At 43.0% G+C, this 20,776-nt stretch overlaps 1 protein-coding gene across 4 annotated transcripts; it reads right to left on the reverse strand.

Annotated features, from left to right (window-relative positions):
• Positions 1-461: 461 nt before the first annotated feature.
• On the reverse strand, positions 462-18,986 carry LOC106568140 (SH3 domain-binding protein 2). Of its 4 annotated transcripts, none has more exons than XM_014138206.2 (14): positions 18,884-18,986; positions 17,964-18,475; positions 13,357-13,496; positions 12,949-13,051; positions 9,875-9,992; positions 6,557-6,624; positions 6,194-6,279; positions 6,018-6,089; positions 5,074-5,758; positions 4,789-4,906; positions 2,698-2,753; positions 2,423-2,498; positions 1,791-1,850; positions 462-1,658 (listed from the first exon to the last, which is right to left on the reverse strand). In XM_014138206.2, the coding sequence occupies exons 2-14, from the start codon at positions 18,044-18,046 to the stop codon at positions 1,521-1,523; spliced, it is 1,803 nt and encodes a 600-aa protein (XP_013993681.1). In that variant the 5' UTR covers positions 18,047-18,475; positions 18,884-18,986; the 3' UTR covers positions 462-1,520. The 4 variants fall into 4 exon arrangements, with proteins under 4 accessions (XP_013993681.1, XP_013993680.1, XP_013993683.1 ...); XM_014138205.2 differs by having other exon boundaries at positions 4,789-4,909; positions 18,884-18,984; XM_014138208.2 differs by lacking the exon at positions 17,964-18,475 and having other exon boundaries at positions 4,789-4,909; positions 18,884-18,967.
• Positions 18,987-20,776: the final 1,790 nt, after the last annotated feature.

Consider the following 20,776-nt stretch of genomic DNA (forward strand, 5'->3'; position numbering starts at 1 on the left):
CGGTCCTGCTGCTGGGTTGTTGCCCTCCTACTGCCTCCTCCACATCTCCTGATGTACTGGCCTGTCTCCTGGTAGCGCCTCCATGCTCTGGACACTACGCTGACAGACTCAGCAAACCTTCTTGCCACAGCTCGCATTGATGTGACATCCTGGATGAGCTGCACTACCTGAGCCACTTGTGTGGGTTGTAGACTCCGTCTCATGCTACCACTAGAGTGAAAGCACCGCCAGCATTCAAAAGTGACCAAAACATCAGCCAGGTAGCATAGGAACTGAGAAGTGGTCTGTGGTCCACCTGCAGAACCACTCCTTTATAGGGGTGTCTGCGAATTGCCTATAATTTCCACCTGTTGTCTATTCCATTTGCACAACAGCATGTGAAATGTATTGTCAATTAGTGTTACTTCCTAAATGGACAGTTTGATTTCACAGAAGTGTGATTGACTTGGAGTTACATTGTGTTGTTTAAGTGTTCCCTTTATTTTTTTGAGCAGTATATATATCTGCCTTCTGCTGTTATCCAGTTATCCATTATAAAATATTTTTCTTATAATCAGAAATAATATATATACAACTTTACAAAATGATTTTTACAATACATACAATTCTATACAGTGAAATACTACACGTGTGGGTAGTTTCATTTAAAGTGTGATTACATGATCATAGATAGCACTAGTTTTGTGCACCATATATCACAGTTATCATAATGTAAGCATTGGAGGGAGGGAGGGAGGGAGGGAGGGAGGGAGGGAGGGAGGGAGGGAGGGAGGGAGGGAGGGAGGGAGAGGAGAGGAAGAGAGAGAGAGATGGTGAAGTAAAGAGAGAGATTAAGGGACAGAGACAGGTAGAGAGAAAGAGACAGAGGTAAAATAGTAAATAGGGAGGTACAGAGGTAGAGCGTTTGCATTGTGGTTGGAATAATACATTTTTCTGAAGATAATATGATATGTTTCATCAACTTGATTTTTAAAATAAGTTGGTCCTCAATGCATGATACATAAGCAGTGCTTAATATTCTGACATTCATGTGCATTCAACCCACAAATCTTAACATTTGCTTGCTCCAACATGTATTCTTCACAACAGCAGTTCACATGCCTGCTGCTATCAAGTGTAATGACAGACCTTTACAGCACTAGTCCTGCAGTAGTCCTCACATAATACAACTGTGTTCTGTAAACCTGTGGCGCTCCAGATGAGCATACAGGAAGACCTATACAGCTCATTGCCCTCATTGTCACAGATGCCATATTTTCTTCAACAACTGCAACCATCTGCACTCGTTGCACCTCTGCCCATGCCAGGATATTCACCAGAACCGCTCCAACATTTACTCAGGCTCGGTTACAGAGATACAACAATCTGCCTTGCTTTACAGTGGGCACTGTGGTTCTGTTTCAGCCGAGGTAAGTTTCTACTGTAGTTCATTACAGTGGCAGAACAATGGTAGACGCCAAAGAGGAGCGACTTCATATGAGCAGATGAGGCCGTGACCTCAGGACGGGGTCATGGCAAGGTCACCTTGGCACGATGTAACCATATGGCTTCTGCAGACACAGAGAGCCGTGATTGGGTAGTGGGTGGCTATGGTAGTGCTCCACTAGGGCTGACAGGGAGGAAAATGTCATCTCTAACTCCAGGAACAGCCGGGAGTCCTAAACCATAAACAAACACAATGAAATTAATATCAAACAAGACAGAGATAGTACTGGAATCCTCCGTTGTAATATTGATTTTGTCAGACAATCGACCTGGTACACAGAGAAGGTAAAGACAGTGGTTCTGACCTCCTCAAAGAGCCTGTAGTTTCTGGCCTTGCACACACTCACATCCCACACCACCAGCACCTGATTCAATGAGAACAAATGTACATTATTCACTAAACCAGTTTCCTTTCAATTATCACTGTGTGATGTGTGGTAAATCCCTAGTTGTTTATGCATCACAGCATGTGTTGGTGCGAAAAGCACCTGAAACCCTACCACTTCAAAGAGTATCTAAACAATCCCCTCACCACCACAACCCCACGGACTTTGCTGATAGCTACTTTATTGAGGAAAGTGTATTCACTATGCCTGTGATATGTAGCTGTCCCACCAAGCTATCTTTATTTGCTGATAGCTACTTTATTGAGGAAAGTGTATTCACTATGCCTGTGATATGTAGCTGTCCCACCTAGCTATCTTCATTTGCTGATAGCTACTTTATTGAGGAAAGTGTATTCACTATGCCTGTGATATGTAGCTGTCCCACCTAGCTATCTTCATTTGCTGATAGCTACTTTATTGAGGAAAGTGTATTCACTATGCCTGTGATATGTAGCTGTCCCACCTAGCTACCTTAAGATGAATGCACTAACAGTGAGTCGCTCTGGATAAGAGCTACTGCTAAATGACTCAAATGTAAATGCATGGTGTACCTTTGATGTTTTTGTTCCTGAGTTCCTGAAGCAGTAGAGACCGTCCTGTGGTGTTCTGGAGCTTTCCTTAAATAACCTGCAATTAAAGCACATTAATAATACATCAGTCAGACATGTGTTCTGCTCTTCTCTCATGAGAAAACAGACACCTGATTTTCAGGAAGTGGTCGAGCACATTGTGATCAAACACTAGTGGGCGCTTAAGACCATTACACAAAAATGAACAGGGGGTGTTCAACAAAAATTCAGTACAGAAATAATTAAGTGTGTCTTACTTTTCAACACTGCTTGTTTCTGTTGTGTCCAGGAACACGGAATCTGGTAATTGCATCTGAGGTCAGAAACAACGTGTGAAAAGAAAACAACAACAGACACATTAGAAGGACAGAATTGTGTCAGCAGGCCAAGACTATTCTATAGTACACTGATCAATGAGACTAATTTATAGTACACTGATCAATGAGACTATTCTATAGTACACTGATCAATGAGACTATTCTATAGTACACTGATCAATGAGACTATTCTATAGTACACTGATCAATGAGACTAATCTATTGTACACTGATCAATGAGACTAATCTCTAGTGCTGATCAATGAGCTAATCTATAGTAAATGGATCAATGAGACTAATCTATAGTAAACTGATCAATGAGACTAATCTGTAGTCCACTGATGAATACGACTAATCTATAGTACACTGATCAATGAGACTAATCTGTAGTCCACTGATCAATGAGACTAATCTGTAGTCCACTGATTAATGAGACTAATCTGTAGTCCACTGATCAATGAGACTAATCTGTAGTCCACTGATCAATGAGACTAATCTGTAGTCCACTGATCAATGAGACTAATCTATAGTCCACTGATCAATGAGACTAATCTATAGTCCACTGATCAATGAGACTAATCTGTAGTCCACTGATCAATGAGACTAATCTGTAGTCCACTGATCAATGAGACTAATCTATAGTCCACTGATCAATGAGACTAATCTGTAGTCCACTGATCAATGAGACTAATCTGTAGTCCACTGATCAATGAGACTAATCTGTAGTCCACTGATCAATGAGACTAATCTATAGTCCACTGATCAATGAGACTAATCTATAGTCCACTGATCAATGAGACTAATCTGTAGTCCACTGATCAATGAGACTAATCTATAGTCCACTGATCAATGAGACTAATCTGTAGTCCACTGATCAATGAGACTAATCTATAGTCCACTGATCAATGAGACTAATCTGTAGTCCACTGATCAATGAGACTAATCTATAGTCCACTGATCAATGAGACTAATCTGTAGTCCACTGATCAATGAGACTAATCTATAGTCCACTGATCAATGAGACTAATCTATAGTCCACTGATCAATGAGACTAATCTGTAGTCCACTGATCAATGAGACTAATCTGTAGTCCACTGATCAATGAGACTAATCTATAGTCCACTGATCAATGAGACTAATCTGTAGTCCACTGATCAATGAGACTAATCTATAGTCCACTGATCAATGAGACTAATCTATAGTCCACTGATCAATGAGACTAATCTGTAGTCCACTGATCAATGAGACTAATCTATAGTCCACTGATCAATGAGACTAATCTATAGTCCACTGATCAATGAGACTAATCTATAGTACACTGATCAATGAGACTAATCTGCAGTCCACTGATCAATGAGACTAATCTGTAGTCCACTGATCAATGAGACTAATCTGTAGTCCACTGATCAATGAGACTAATCTATAGTCCACTGATCAATGAGACTAATCTATAGTCCACTGATCAATGAGACTAATCTGTAGTCCACTGATCAATGAGACTAATCTATAGTCCACTGATCAATGAGACTAATCTATAGTCCACTGATCAATGAGACTAATCTATAGTACACTGATCAATGAGACTAATCTGTAGTCCACTGATCAATGAGACTAATCTGTAGTCCACTGATCAATGAGACTAATCTGTAGTCCACTGATCAATGAGACTAATCTGTAGTCCACTGATCAATGAGACTAATCTGTAGTACACTGAACATGACTGTTTAATGAGACTGTGGAATTGAGTAAACTTGACAACAAAACAACATAAACAAAACCACACCACATAACACAGGTGTTTTTCTCATAGTCTGTGTAAACTAGAGTTGTAGTCGATGGAGAATGGGTGGCAGGTAGTCTAGCGGTTAAGAGCGTTGGGCCAGTAATTGAAAGGTCGCTGGTTCGATTCGACTGGGTGAAAAATGTGTCTGTGCCCTTGAGCAATGCACTTAACCCTAGTCGTTCCGGTTAAAAGCGTCTACTAAATTACTTCAATGCAAAAATGTAAATGAGAATATAGAGGGTGCTTACATTCTCATAGTCTTCATCAGAGTCATAGTCAGTGTCCTTGGATGGATCCCTGCTCTTTCTTAAAGAGGCAGGCACCTCGTCCACTGGGGTCCGGAAGCTTTGTCCATCTGGAGAAGATCTTCTGAGAAGAAAGGGGGTGTTTTAAACTGTGCTGTATTTGTGTGTTGTAAAATATAACAATCTTGAAATCAAATTATAGTTCAACAGAGCAAAAAGTAAAGTTTTCCTCTATGAAAGGAAATAGGAATGATCTGTATCTGTAGGAAACTGAAAGGAGACACTTACTGTGCTGACCCTCCAGGTGGTTTAGGCTTGGCCGCAGGACATGGAAGTTTGGGTACCAGGGGTGGTTTGTACAGTCCAGGCTTGGTGTGGTTCAGTGCTGGCAAGGCCTGTGGTGGGAGATCTGGAGCTGGTCTGGAGCTGAGGCAGTGGTTTGGCATGCTCGGAATGTGACTGGGTTTGTTGCCACGGAAACCCGGTGGACTAGGGCTGGAGTGCAGCACCATCTTCCTTTCCAGGTCGCTGCAGATGATCAGGGTGGGGGGAGACTGCATGGTCACTGGAACAGGGGGCATCCTGTCTTTATGTTTCCCCCCAGCTATGGTGGAGATTGACATGTGCCCCATCATCGCCTGATTCTTTAGGTTGGCCATGGGAGGGGGAGGGGGAATCGGGCTCTTAGGACTCCATGCACTCCTCTCTGGGCTAGGCTTGAGGTGGGTGGGAGGAGGTTGAGGGGGGCCCTTATTTGGGATGTCCTTGTGTCCATGGTGGTTGTGGCTGACCTCACCGAGCTTGGGTGGAGGTAAGGGCGCTGGCGGTTTCTTTGGAAGGGGGCTGGTGGGGCTCCTGATGGGGCCGAGCACGGGAGGGGGGAGACCTTTGCAGAATCCTGACATGGACTCTTGTCTGAACTGGCATGGGACTGGAGGAGGTGGGTAGGATGGTGGTGGAACGGTTGGCCTTCCTTCAATAGCAGCATAATGCGATAGTCAGAGACAGAAAAAAACTGGAAAACGTGCGTTTGTAATACAGTAAATCACTGACAAAAAGATAGGATTCAAAATTATTTCAGCATAGTTATCATTTAGCCATAAAAGATGGGGCCATTAGTTTGAATTGTGATGACATGCCAATCCCATCAATGGCAGTTTATCACAGTTACAGCACCAGCCACATCAAAGACAGCATCAAACTCAAAGACATTTACTATTCTGTAGGCCTACCTGTAGATGTTGGTGGGCTATCTGGTTTTTCATAGTCATCCTCATCGTCGTCTTCATCCTCTAACATGTAATCTAGACATGAAAATGACATCATTGTTAGTGCACAGAGTTAATTGTATGAAACAAGTGTTGTGAAACTGAGCCATATTGCTTCAGAAGTGAGTAGTATGTCTTACTGCCTTCTGGGTCATCTGTGGTATGGGTTATGTCCATGGGGCGCTCGATCGATCCATAGAAGCTGTCTGCATCAGATTCTGAGTCACTATGGCAACAGAGTATTGTTATTGTCTACTAAGGACAGGGGGAGGACTACATGAATCACCTTGTATTTAATAAATTCACTAATCATGTATTCACTGACTCCCATGCATACTTGTTATAACACAGCAAGAGCTTACACTGTATATTAATCTAGAAGATAAAATCTACAGGTTCAGAAAGTCAATCAGAGCGTGCAGCCAAACTGTCTACTATTTATCAGAAAAAGGAAGTAACCACAGAGGATATGATTGTGTGAAGGAAGGGTTGTGTTGACTTACCTTGGAACATGTGAATCCCTTCTGTCATTGTAGTGATCAATTTCTTTCCGCAGATTTCGCATCCATTTCTTTCAGTAGACAAAAATAATCAGTATAACATTGTGATTAATACATTTACATTTGACATTTTATTCATTTCACAGATGCTCTTATCCAGAGCAACTTACAGTAAGTAGTGAGTGCATACATTTCACTATGTATATATACACTATATAATCAAAAGTATGTGGACACCCCTTCAAATTAGTGGATTCGGCTATTTCAGCCAGATCAGTTGCTGAAAGGTGTATAAAATCGAGCACACAGCCATGCAATCTCCATAGACAAACATTGGCAGTAGAATGGCCTTACTGAAGAGCTCAGTGACTTTCAATGTGGCACCATCATTGGATGCCACCTCAGTTCATCTAATTTCTGAACTGCTAGAGCTGCCCCCCGGTCAACTGTAAGTGCTGTTATTGTGAAGTGGAAACATCTAGGAGCAACAATGGCTCAGCCACAAAGTGGTAGGCCACACAAGCTCACAGAACGGGACGAGTGCTGAAGCGCATAGCGCGTAAAAATCGTCTGTCCTCGGTTGCAACACTCACTACCAAGTTCCAAACTGCCTCTGGAAGCAACGTCAGCACAACTGTTCTTCGGGAGCTTCATGAAATGGGTTTCCATGGCCGAGCAGCCATGGAATATATATAGTGATGACTCACACTTCACCATCTGGCAGTCCAACGGACAAATCTGTGTTTGGCGGATGCCAGGAGAACACTACCTACCCCAATGCATAGTGCCAACTATAAAGTTTGGTGGAGGAGGAATAATGGTCTGGGGCTGTTTTTCATGGTTCGGGCTAGGCCCCTTAGTTCCAGTGAAGGGAAATCTTTACGCTAGTGTACAATGACATTCAAAACGATTCTGCTCTTCCAACTTTGTGGCAACAGTTTGGGGAAGGCCCTTTCCTGTTTCAGCATGACAATGGCCACGTACACAATTCGAGATCCATACAGAAATGGTTTGTTGAGATCAGTGATGAATAACTTGACTTGCCTGATGAATAAATAACTAACCTCAACCCCATTGAAGGGGGGACCAACTCCATATTAATGGCCATTATTTTGGAATGAGATGTTCGACGAGCAGCTGTCCACATACTTTTGGTCATGTAGTGTGTGTGTACACACATACACACACCACACACACACACACACACACACACACACACACACACACACACACACACACACACACACACACACACACACACACACACACACACACACACACATACATACACATACAGTACCAGTCAAAAGCTTGGACACACCTCCTCATTCAAGGGTTTTAAGTCTCATTTTTACTATATTCTAGTTTGTAGAATAATAGTGAAGACATCAAAACTATGAAATAATACATATGGAATCATGTAGAAAGCAAAAAAAGCGTTAAACAAATCAAAATATATTTTAGATCCTTCAAAGTACATGGTAGTCGTAACCAAAAATCTCAGAATTTGGACTCATCAGACCACAGGACAGATTTCCATTGTCCATTGCTCGTGTTCTTTGGGCCAAGTCTCTTCTTCTTATTGATGTCCTTTAGTAGTGGTTTCTTTGAAGCAATTAGACCATGAAGGTCTGATTCACACAGTCTCCTCTGAACAGTTGATGTTCAGATGTGTCTGTTACTTGAACTCTGTGAAGTATTTATTTGGGCTGCAATTTCTGATGCTGGTAACTCTAATGAACTGATCCTCTGCAGCAGAGGTAACTCTGGGTCTTCCTTTCCTGTGGCGGTCCTCATGATAGCCAGTTTAATCATAGCGCTTGATGGTTTTCGCGACTGCACTTGAAAAAACGTTCAAAGTTCTTGAGATTTTCCAGATTGACTGACCTTCATGTCTTAAAATAATGATGTCATTTCTCATTACTTATTTGAGCTGTTCTTGACATAATATGTACTTGGTCTTTTACCAAATAGGGCTATCTTCTGTATACCACCCGCCCTTGTCACAACACAACTGATTGGCTCCAAAGCATTAAGAGGGAAAGAAATTCCACAAATGAACTTTTAATAAGGCACACCTGTTAATTTAAATGCATTCTACATTTACATTTTACATTTAAGTCATTTAGCAGACGCTCTTATCCAGAGCGACTTACAAATTGGTGCATTCACCTTATGATATCCAGTGGAACAACCAATTTACAATAGTGCATCTAAATCTATCCCAGGTATTCCTTAAAGAGGTGGGGTTTCAAGCGACTCCGGAAGGTGGTGATTGACTCCGCTGTCCTGGCGTCGTGAGGGAGCTTGTTCCACCATAGGGGTGCCAGAGCGGCGAACAGTTTTGACTGGGCTGAGCGGGAACTGTGCTTCCTCAGAGGTAGGGGGGCCAGCAGGCCAGAGGTGGATGAGCGCAGTGCCCTCGTTTGGGTGTAGGGACTGATCAGAGCCTGAAGGTACGGAGGTGCCGTTCCCCTCACGGCTCCGTAGGCAAGCACCATGGTCTTGTAGCGGATGCGAGCTTCAACTGGAAGCCAGTGGAGAGAGCGGAGGAGCGGGGTGACGTGAGAGAACTTGGGAAGGTGACTACCTTGTGAAGCTGGTTGAGAGAATGCCAAGAGTGTGAAAGCTGTCATCAAGACAAAGGGTGTCTACTTTGAAGAATCTCAAATATAAAATATATTTTGATTTTGTCACGTACTGACCATAGAGTGCTCTTATTTTCTATGGTAGAGTAGGTCAGGGCGTGACTGGGGGGTTTATCTAGTTTATTTTTCTATGTTGTGCTCTAGTTTCTTTTTTCTATGTTGGGGTTTTTGTATGATTCCCAATTAGAGGCAGCTGGTCATCGTTGTCTCTAATTGGGGATCATATTTAAGTAGTTGTTTTTCCCACCTGTGTTTGTGGGAGATTATTTTGAGTTAGTGCATGTTGCACCGCTGTCGTCACGGTTTGTTTATTGTTTGTTTGTTTGTTTGTTTGTTTGTTTGTTTGTTTGTTTGTTTGTTTGGTTAAGTTTCACAATATATTAAAGATGTGGAACGATACTCACGCTGCACCTTGGTCCGTTCATACACACAGTCGTGACAGATTTGTTTAACACTTTTTTGGTTACTACATGATTCCATGTGTTATTTCATAGTTTTGATATGTTCACTATTATTCTACAATGTAGAAAATAATACAAATAAGGAAAAACCCATGAATGAGTAGGTGTGTCCAAACTTTTGACTGGTACACACACATATATAAATAATTAATTATATATGTACTGTTACTAGGAATGTGAGAGGTTCTTAATCTGTACGTATCGCCCCTCACCCTTCTCTCATCCTCACTGGCTGCTGAGAAGTACCAGGTACGGTGTTTCTTACTGAAGTGGACAATTTTGAAGGGAAACACGTTACTGGAGGTGGTCTCTTCTGCTGCCCTCATCACCCTGCCAATGAGAGGAATAGAAACTGAAACCACATATTAAAGAACACTACATAAGTAGCTTACATTTATGAAACAAATACAGTATACACTGAGTGTACAAAACATTAAGAATGCCTGGTCTTTCCATGACAGACTAACCAGGTGAATCCAGGTGAAAGCTATGATCTCTTACTGATGTCACTTGTTAAATCCACTTCAAATCAGTGTAGATGAAGGGGAAGAGACAGGTTAAAGAAGGTTTCTTAAGCCTTGAGACAACTGAGACATGGATTGTGTAAGTGTGCTGTTCAGAGAGTGAATGGGCAAGACAAAAGATTTAAGCGCCTTTGAATGAGGTATGGTAGTAGGTGCTAGCCTGTTTGTGTCAAGAACTGCAACGCGGCTCCATTTTTCACATTCAATAGTTTCCCGTGTGTATAAAAAATGGCCCACCACCCAAAGGACATCCAGCAAACTTGACAACTGTGGGACGCATCGGAGTGGGGGGAAGGGGGGGCTGAAACTTAATATTAGAAAGGTGTTCTTAATGTTTTGTACACTCAGGGTATATATATAAAGTACAAGCCCCCTCACTCTGACCAATCCAATTTCACATTTTGTGGGTGAAACCATCTGGCAACTGTGTCATTGGTTTATTAATGTATTACCGTTTTCATCACATTATTGCTGTAATAACATATCATGCCTCCTATGTCACATCCAGTATGCTGTGTGAGCTGAATAGGCCTGGTCATGTTTCAGTGTGCTAGAGCTGCACAGCTGTATTAAAGCTCTATTTATACTCAGCCTCAGCAGGGAGAGGAGACTCCAGACATGTAATTATACAGTTACACAGTTACCACCATGGAATTGCAGCATACCTCTATAGGGAAGGACTCAGAGGAAGGAACTCAATGAAAACACCACAGGGTATGATAGAGCCTACTTCAATAGCCACTTTAACTTTCCAAATGTCAAACAAATATGGAAAAGAGATGGTTGAACATTGCCGTCTCAATTATTGGCTTGTGACCTGATGTATGAATTGATATGACGATATGACGAGTGTTTGGTAATCGTAAGCAAAACCTCTACAACCTTTATAGAGATGATCTCATTCAGCAGGAAGTGGCACATCAACACTCAAAATCCAATCAAATTGTATTTGTCACATGAAACGAATACAACAGGTGTAGACTTTACCATAAAAAATGCCTACGCGCCCTTTCCCAACAAGAAAAGTTTGCCCCCCAAAAATCTGAAAATAAATAGTAACACAATAAAATAACAATAACAAGACTATATACAAGGAGTACCAAGTCAATGTGCAGGGGTACGAGGTAGTTGAGATATTTTAGGTAATATGTGCATGTAGTTAGGGTTGACCAGGCAATCAGGATAGATAGTAAACAGAGCAGCAGAAGCGTATGTGAAGACTGTGAAAGAGTTTGAAAGTGTCTATGTTGTGACTGTGTGTGTGGCGTCAATATACATGTGTTTGTGTGTTTTGTGTGTGTGAGCGTATGTAGTGAGAGTGTGTGTGTGGGTAGAGTCCAGTGAGTGTGTGGGTAGAGTACAGTGGGTGTGTGGGTAGAGTCCAGTGAGTGTGTGGGTAGAGTCCAGTGAGTGTGTGGGTAGAGTCCAGTGAGTGTGTGGGTAGAGTCCAGTGAGTGTGTGGGTAGAGTCCAGTGAGTGTGTGGGTAGAGTCCAGTAAGTATGTGGGTAGAGTCCAGTAAGTGTGAATAGAGCTGGTGCAACAGAGTCAGTGCAAAAAGAAAGGGGGTCAATGCAAATACTCAGGGTAACCATGTGATTAACTGTTCAGCAGTCTTATGGCTTGGGGGTAGAAGCTGTTCAGGAACCTTTTGGTCCCAGACTTGGTGCTCCAGTCTATGACATGGGTGGCTGGAGTCTTTTAAAATTCTTAGGGCCTTCCTCTGACACCGCCTGGTATAGAGGTCCTGGATGGCAGGGAGCTCAGCCCCAGTGATGTAGCGACTTGAGGTCTGTAGCGCCTCTGTAGCGCCTTGAGGTCTGATGCCAAGCAGTTGCCATACCAAGCAGTGATGCAGCCAGTCAAGTTGCTCTCAATGGTGCAGCTGTAGAACTTTTGTAGGATCTGAGGACCCATGCCAAATCTTTTCAGCCTCCTGAGGGGGAAGAGATGTTGTCGTGCCCTCTTCACAACTGTGTTGGTGTGTTTGGACCATGACAGGACCTTAGTGATGTGGACACCAAGGAACTTGAAGCTCTCGGCCCGCTCCACTACAGCCCTGTCGATGTGAATGGGGATGTGCTCGGCCCCTAGTACACGATCAGCTCCTTTGTCTTGCTGACGTTGAGGGACAGGTTGTTGTCCTGGCACCACTGCCAAGTCTCTGACCTCTTCCCTATAGGCTGTCTCATCGTCGTCGGTGATCAGGCCTACCACCGTTGTGTCCTCTAAAAACTTAATGATGGTGTTGGAGTCTTGCGTAGCCACGCAGTCAAAGGGTAAACAGGGAGTACAGGAGCGGACTAAGCACGCACCCATGAGGGGCCCCCGTGTTGAGGGTCAGCGTTGCAGATGTGTTGTTGCTTACCATCACCACCTGGGGTGCCGGCCTGTCATGAAGTCCAGGATTCAGTTGCAGAGGGAGGTGTTCAGTCCCAGGGTCCTTCGCTTAGTGATGAGCTTGGAGGGCACTATGATATTGAATACTGAGCTATAGTCAATGAACAGCATTCTCACGTTGGTGTTCCTTTTGTCCAGGTGGGAAAGAACAGCACATTGAGAAATGCTTTCATTGTCAGCAGACTTTCTCATCTGATCAGGATTTCTCTGCATAACAAACTGATTGCAACTGACAATACCAGCTGTATTTTAAACATGAATAATCATATGTAGGCCTATGTGAGAATGCCAACATGTTTTGCCGAAGCCTATTCAAATTCATGTACTTCTGTGCAAAAAGAAGGACACAATAGTGAACACTGACCTGTTGTAGCCATTGAGAGAGAAAGCTCCTTGCGGTGCAGGACTGGTGCTGCTCTTGAAGTAATACACACATCCCTTGTGGATGATTAAGTAGCGAAGAGGCCCTGTAAGATTGCAGAAGGAAAAAAAACACAAAGAAAGGTCTCACAAATAAGCCAGGCATAAAAGCAAATATGTTCTTCCTAATTTGATGAATCTCCAACCCTGCTCCAGGACTGGTGAACTAAACGTTGTGTTGAGATGAAAGTATGCAGTGCCACTCATCTCAGACCTTTGTCAGAATCCCTTGGTACAGTAAACATTAATGAGCCATGTAATGTAATGTAATGTAATGTAATGTATGTATGTATGTATGTATGTATGTATGTATGTATGTATGTATGTATGTATGTACTGTAGGGCTACTCACACTTCATAAGGCTGAACTGGCTCCCTCCTTTCTTGTGCACATACCCAGAGTGGCACACACCCCCTGGCATGGTGAGCAGGTTCTGGGCCCCGATGGCCCTCATGGGGATGGGCCAGGAGATCTCTGCTGAAGTCATGTTTCTGAGGGTACAAGGAGGGAGAAATAACACATCATACACCACAGTACATATCACAGACCTGGCAGTGGGCTGAACATATGGGTTCATATATGTTTATTTAACTTGACATTTCTGAGATGCAACGCTAAATTATTCTCTCAGCAGCTGCATCGTTCAATAAGACCACAGTGAACTCTGAATCTGATTGTACAAAAACAGTAACACATCATGAGCAAGAAGCACTTGAAGACTTGAGAATTCAGACCATATCAATATAATAAAATAAACATCTCATAACGGCTCAGTCCTAGAAAACATCTTACATATCCTGACCCAGCAACTTTCTCTCCACTTCAAACTCACAAGACAGCAAACATTTCACTGCAATTTGTCCTCATTAAGTTCCATCAACAATGACACCACATCAATTCTTCATAGATATAGAAACAAAGAAACAAGCACCCCAGCCAATAGGTCTGCCACCCAATCTAAACCCTAGTCATAATGCCTGGGAAACGTGCCCCATCAGCAGCTTACCTCCTACTCATTCGTCTCCTGAGGGTCTGAACTGCTGAGCTCTCCCTGAGGAGATCCATGAATAAACCCAATGAGAGAACCACACCACTCTGACTCTGCTAACTTCTAAATCAGACTGAGACAGAGAGAGGGCGCGCTAAGGCAGACTCAGACAGACACACACCACACTCTCCTCTAAATCTCTAAAACTCTAATACAGCCGGAAAACCTGCAGTCTCAAATCTTGACCCTGAACCGGACAAGCGGACAGGAAACTGGACGTTTCCCCTGGAATGTGCCTCATGCCCTTTCAGAGCTGTTGATTGCACCCTGTGTTGTGTGCATCCTGCCTTGCCGCCCACTGTGCCTGCCTTGCCTTTCCTTGCCCTGACGATGGCTGTCTGCCTTCTGGGAGGGAGTACAGGGAAACCAGCAGCCTCCAGACCCACAAGGACAAATATACTAGCAAGAGGCGGGGAGAGGGGCTTCCGTTGACATCCAAGGGACGGGTGCAGGGGTGCAAGATCTGACTGTTAGATGAGGATGGAAATGAGGCATGGGGAATCTGCATCTCTCCCCAGAGTCAGTCAGGGGTAATTTAACTCTCTACAGGAGGAAACAGCCAGGCAGGGAGATTCAATAAGGATGCAGGAATGTAGTTTAGTCTGATTTGTGGATTAGGCCGGGGAAGAAAAGTATGAAGTATTTATGCAAACGCTTTCATGTTTAAATGTGTTTATGCAACGTATCTTAAGGATCTAAATTGAACTGTCACGAGGCAAGCAGACTGACGTTGGACTCAGTTGGGTGGACTCAGTTGGGTGGCTTGGTCATTTCTGACCTGTTTGTGGCCTCTGCTTCAAGGGGACTTGAAAGGACAACGGCAGCATTTATCTGTCCTGCAGCCACCTTTTGATGTTTGTGTTGTTTCCACTGGGAAGCGATAACCGCTGTTCAAAAGGCATGCATGGTGTGGGACCTACGGACAGATTCATTCCACCAACCTAACTGCATGCTCTTGCTATTTTTGGTGTTGGATACTTGTGGTTGTAAAGGGGAAAGAGATTAAATTAGGAACTTTACTCTCTGATTAACAATGGAGGACTGCATGAACAGAATGGTCTCTTTGTGTGAAGAATAATTTCCATTACACCTAACTCATTGCAGTTAACCGTATGTTATATATAATAAGTGAGAGAAATGCATTATCAGAGCTATGACATATTACAATATTCAGATGTATTTGTCGTCAGTAATAATCAACAAAACAAACTTGATTAAAGGGATACTTTAGCATGCTAGCAGATACCCATAGACTTCCAGTCAATGCGCTAACGCTAGTAAGCATTGGCTCGCGAAACTACCTTTAACTTCCTTCATACTGGACACAGATACATAAAAATGGTATCCACAAGTTCATCTGACTGGGGAAAAATCTCAAAGTATCCCTTTATAGGGTCCAAATCCACAGTCACCTTGAATGTAAGAAGTGCTTTTCAGCACAAACATGTGGGTTCTGAACTCTCTAACCTCCCTGCTTAGTGAGACAGAGATGCTAATTAGGATTATAGAACTCCTTTTTGCCAGGAACTCAGATGGTAAACAGGAGTGGCAAGTATAAAATACCAGGTAATTATTCAAACCTACTTCCTACTGCTGCCTGGAACAATCTACCGGCAAACTACTCAACACAACCCATGTTTCTAGAGGAAAAACTAAATGAAACTGTTTTTCAAAAATACAGTGTGAACGATTCAGTGTGCTCTCACCCATGCAACTATGATTTTGCCCTTTTCATGAGAGTGTTTGGTAGACTTTACACTACTCCTTCCTTCCTGATCTACACATTAAAATGGAAACAACCACAAAGGTGTTGTCACGTCCTGACCAGTAAAGGGGTTATTTGTTCTTATAGTTTGGTCAGGACGTGGCAGGGGGTATTTGTTTTATGTGGTTCAGGGTGTGTTTGTGTGTGTTCATGTAGAGGGGGTATTTGATTTATTAGTCCAGGGTTTTGGTTATTGTTCTATGTTAGTTTATTTCTATGTTCAGTCTAGTCGTTTGTATTTCTATGTTTAGCTAATTGGTTTTGGGGCCTTCAGTTGGAGGCCGCTGTCTATCGTTGTCTCTGATTGAAGGTCCTATAAATAGGAATGTGTTTGTCATGGGATTTTGTGGGAGATTGTTTCTTGTTTTGCTGTATGCCTGACGAGACTGTCTAGTTCGTTTGTTTTTTGTATACGTTGTTTTGTTTTTCCTTCTTCACTAATAAAAAAGAAGATGAGTATACATTTTCCCACTGCGTTTTGGTCTACACCCTACGACATCCGTGACAGGTGTTGGGAAAACACATTCTCTGAATGACTACTCAGCATAACAGGGACAGTGAGCGAAAGATCAGCATCATTAACTGTATCATAACCTTTGACATACATTTCCCATCACAATATTGCCAAGTTGTTAATGAAAAAACGAATTGCAGCTGGTTCCACCACAGTCGGAAGAACGTTGATGAGCATAGTCTCACAGGTGTACAACACTCACAGCTGTTGGACAGTCTAAAGGTGTAGGCCTTCTCCACAGAGGAAGTGGAGTAAGCAAGGCCATGTAGGGAACATGATGATTTTCTGTCGTAAAAGGTCCAATGAAGCTGTTTTTATCTCAATATCAAATCATTTCTAGGTAACTATTAAGTACTTTGCTGTGATTGTTTTCAAATAAAATGGTCAAAAAGAAACTTAAATAGAAACAATAATATTGCTAGGACCGTCTGGGAATGTTCTGAGTTGGGAGGGGAAAACAGAAAAAATTGCTGTTATTGGCAGAGAGGTTTGGAACTCTTTCTTATTGGTGAGGACACCAGGAAGGCCTGAAATTCCATCCCACCAAAACAGGTTGAACTTTCAGGCGGTCTTTTCAAAACAGGTCTTACACAAAGAGGGCATTATCATCATTTTCACAGTATTATTCCAATCATAGTGTGGAAATATATATACAACAAAGGACAATTACATTGACAACACTGGGCCTTTAAAAAAAAAAAAGAATTCACAGGTGAATGGGTTTCTGTTCCCCTGGTCAACAAAGTTTCCGACTAAACATAGTATGTGCATTTCTTTCAGCATTCACTCATGGTAGGCCACCCTGTAGCAGCAACAACCTCATTCTGCTTTTTGGGGGAGCTTGGCTTTCCCCTGCATCACTTCCTGTCTCCTAATATGAGCATGGCCTCCCGACAGGAAGCTGTCACTCTGATGACAGACTCCACACAGTTTAATAATATGAGAAAAGAGAGAAGCAGTGCGTACCCAGAATAATAAATACTGTAGAAAAGCAGCAACATGACAAAACAAGCACCAGCTCTTCTCATTAGAGAATCAGGACTAAGAGCTTTAGTTTAGATTCAGGACTAAGAGCTTTAGTTTAGATTCAGGACTAAGAGCTTTAGTTTAGATTCAGGACTAAGAGCTTTAGTTTAGATTCAGGACTAAGAGCTTTAGTTTAGATTAAGGACTAAGAGCTTTAGTTTAGATTCAGGACTAAGCGCTTTAGTTTAGGGGATGCGTCCCTTTTACTTTCCTGAATATGTTAATCACAATCAGAGTAACACAGTGATCAAGTAAAAGTGTGTGTTCACGAATGGGAGTGCCCTTGAGTGCAAATTTGTTTCCTGTAAACAGGATTTTCAATATGACTGTGTTTAAACAGTTGCAAACACCTTTGCTTTATAACTCCCAATAAAATAAGCTGTCCAGCAGTTAAATTGATGACATATCAGTGTTTGTTGACCATCATACAGTCATTGGTGAGAAAGATTGATAGTTGAAACCATGATAGCCATCCTCTTCCACACTGGTAGGGCTACTTGTCATGAATGATCTCACTGGCACCTGACTTCAAGTCTTTCTCTTTCACTGCATCACCAAATATACAAAAACTGAGTAAGTAGGAAAGTCTTATGCCTCACACTTACATGAAATCCCGTTCCCAACACATTCTCACGCTGGGCTTGCTTCCAAGGACAAACAACTTCTTTTTTCTCACTGACACAGCCATGGGTGGTGCAAGGCAGTCCTCGCTACCATGTTATTTCCGACAGGTTGAGCAGACAGACGGACGTACAGAAGACAGGGACAGACAGACAGAGTGTGCTACTGTACTGATAAATAGATAGATACTCCTGGTAGAGCTTGGTGGGGCTGTCCGTCTGAGGCGCTGCCTGAATGCTGAGACCCAGCGGCACATTTCCGGAGGGCCTCGTCTCGGGGCCCACTATCCACATTGGCTGACGTGACTGAGAAGCTACTTCCTCCTCTCTGAGGCGGAGCGGCTGATTGGACGACGCCCTCATACATTCAGCCTCTCAGCCCACAGGGCCACAGACCGTGTGCTGGCTGTTGGAGGGACTTTCCACCCCCCAGCACCATGGAACAATGAAAGGGGTCACACCGTCACGGACAAATATCCCGAGAGTGCCACTATGACCTATAGACAGAAGACCATGTATTCTACATTCTACATGTATTCTGTATTCTACAATGTGCATCCAAATCACGTGCATCTGAGAGTAATACAGCACATCAACCATGTGTAATACATAAAAAATGGTTATTACATATTAATAACACAAACTACTTTCTTACTTTCTAGTGTCCTTTGATCAACATCCTATGTGTAGACCAAATATCAAAGCTTGCTAAAGGACGTAGCTGGTAGCACAGAAGGTTAGCTTATGGCTCTCATAAGTGATCCATGAGTACTAAACAATAACAATTCACAGATTTGAAATATACAGCACAAGGAAAAACCCTGTCCATAGATCTATCCATTAAAAAGACTATTAACACTATCAGCAGCTAAATTATGTTAATTTAACATGAATATTGTGCTTACCCATTGAGTCCTGCAGAAGTAAACTGCTCTCTCTTCTTAACATCAATGATTTACAGTGAACACAAGGCCACTTCCTGCACTTATTTAGAACCATCAAGTTCACTGGTACCCTCCCATTTACAACTTGAAGGCTAAGCATGTACACAAGCCAGAACACTTGAAACAACTTGTCACGCCCATGTCTTTAGATCATTCACTAAATATAACTTAGTCCAAGCTTCATGCGACATTGAAGAGAAATACGCAGAGCATCAACTTCTCTTAAAATGTAGATAAGTGCTCCACATTTGGATACATTGATAATTTAAGGTTAGGCATAAAGTTAAAACAAATAAGCTAATTTTAGTTTTTCATACATTTTTACGATCATTGGCATTCCAAGATGCCGTAGCAGTTCAGACGTCCTTTACCCTCCTCTTGTCGTGTCCCGTGTATATATATATTTACATATTTTTCTTCGCATTATCTTTTTACATTTTTTTTTTCTTCTAAAACTCAACCTCAAAGCACTCTCCTGCAACCCGCCTCACCAATTTAAAAAAGAAAGTATTATTTACCTCAAATCCGAAATCCACAACAGAAGCTAGCCAGAGGTTAGCCATTTTCACTGGCTAACGTTGGAGTTCAGCTAGCCACGGTTAGCTGTCCTCAGCTATCCGTTAGCTCGAAAAGCTATCAGCAGTTTTTGTACAGCGCGACTCAGACCAGAGCATACCGGACCTATTCTCTCTCCTTTTCCCGATTTCTACCGCAGGTTCAGGACATTTACACCTGGATCTTGCAGCTAACTAGCTGCTACCTGAGTGACTATTGGCAACGTCGGTCCCGGAATTAACACACATTATCCCGGAGCTAGCCAGCTGAAGAGTTCCGTCAGCCACTCGTGGGCTTTTCCTGAGCTAGCCAGCTGAAGTGTCCCCTGGGCTACGATCACCTATCCTGACCCTCTTTACTGCCGATGCGGAGCCCCATCGGGCCCTCACGACTGGACCACCGACGTTATCTGCCCGAGGGAGTTATCCAACTGGCCCCTCCGTCGCGACGTAACCTGAACGCCCATCTGCGGCCCACTAATCGTTAATCGTTAGCTGTCTTATCGGCTGCGATCTGAATAGGTCTATCGTACACTTTTCTTGGGCCACTATAACTAACTATTTTGCCAACTTGGACTGGTCCCCCCTTCCACACGGAACCCCACTAACCCACAGACGGAAACGCACGAGGTGGCTAAAAACAGACCTCCCTCCATCTTCCACCAGCTTGCTACCTATGGCCCGGCTAGCTGTCTGAATCTCACTGGACCCTTTGATCACTCGGCTAAGCATGTCTCTCCTCAATGTCAATATGCAATGTCCATTGCTGTTCTGGTTAGTGTTTATTGGCTTATTTCACTGTAGAGCCTCTAGCCCTGCTCATTATACCTTATCCAACCTCTCAGTTCCTCCACCCACACATGCTATGACATCTTCTGTTTTCAATGATGTTTCTAGAGACAATATCTCTCTCATCATCACTAAATGCCTAGGTTTACCTCTGTATTCACATCCTACCATACCTTTGTCTGTACATTATACCTTGAAGCTATTTTATCGCCCCCAGAAACCTGCTCCTTTTTCTCTCTATTCTGGACGTCACAGACGACCAATTCTTATAGCTTTTAGCCGTACCCTTATACTCATTCTTCTCTGCTCCTCTGGGGATGTAGAGGTGAATCCAGGCCCTGCAGTGCCTGGCTCCACTCCTACTCCCCAGGCGCTCTCTTTTGATGACTTCTGTAACCGTAATAGCCTTGGTTTCATGCATGTTAACATTAGAAGCCTCCTCCCTAAGTTTGTTTTATTCACTGCTTTAGCACACTCTGCCAACCCGGATGTCCTAGCTGTGTCTGAATCT

This window comes from Salmo salar, chromosome ssa13 (assembly GCF_905237065.1).
Source record: "Salmo salar chromosome ssa13, Ssal_v3.1, whole genome shotgun sequence".
Classification (NCBI taxonomy): Eukaryota; Metazoa; Chordata; class Actinopteri; order Salmoniformes; family Salmonidae; genus Salmo; species Salmo salar.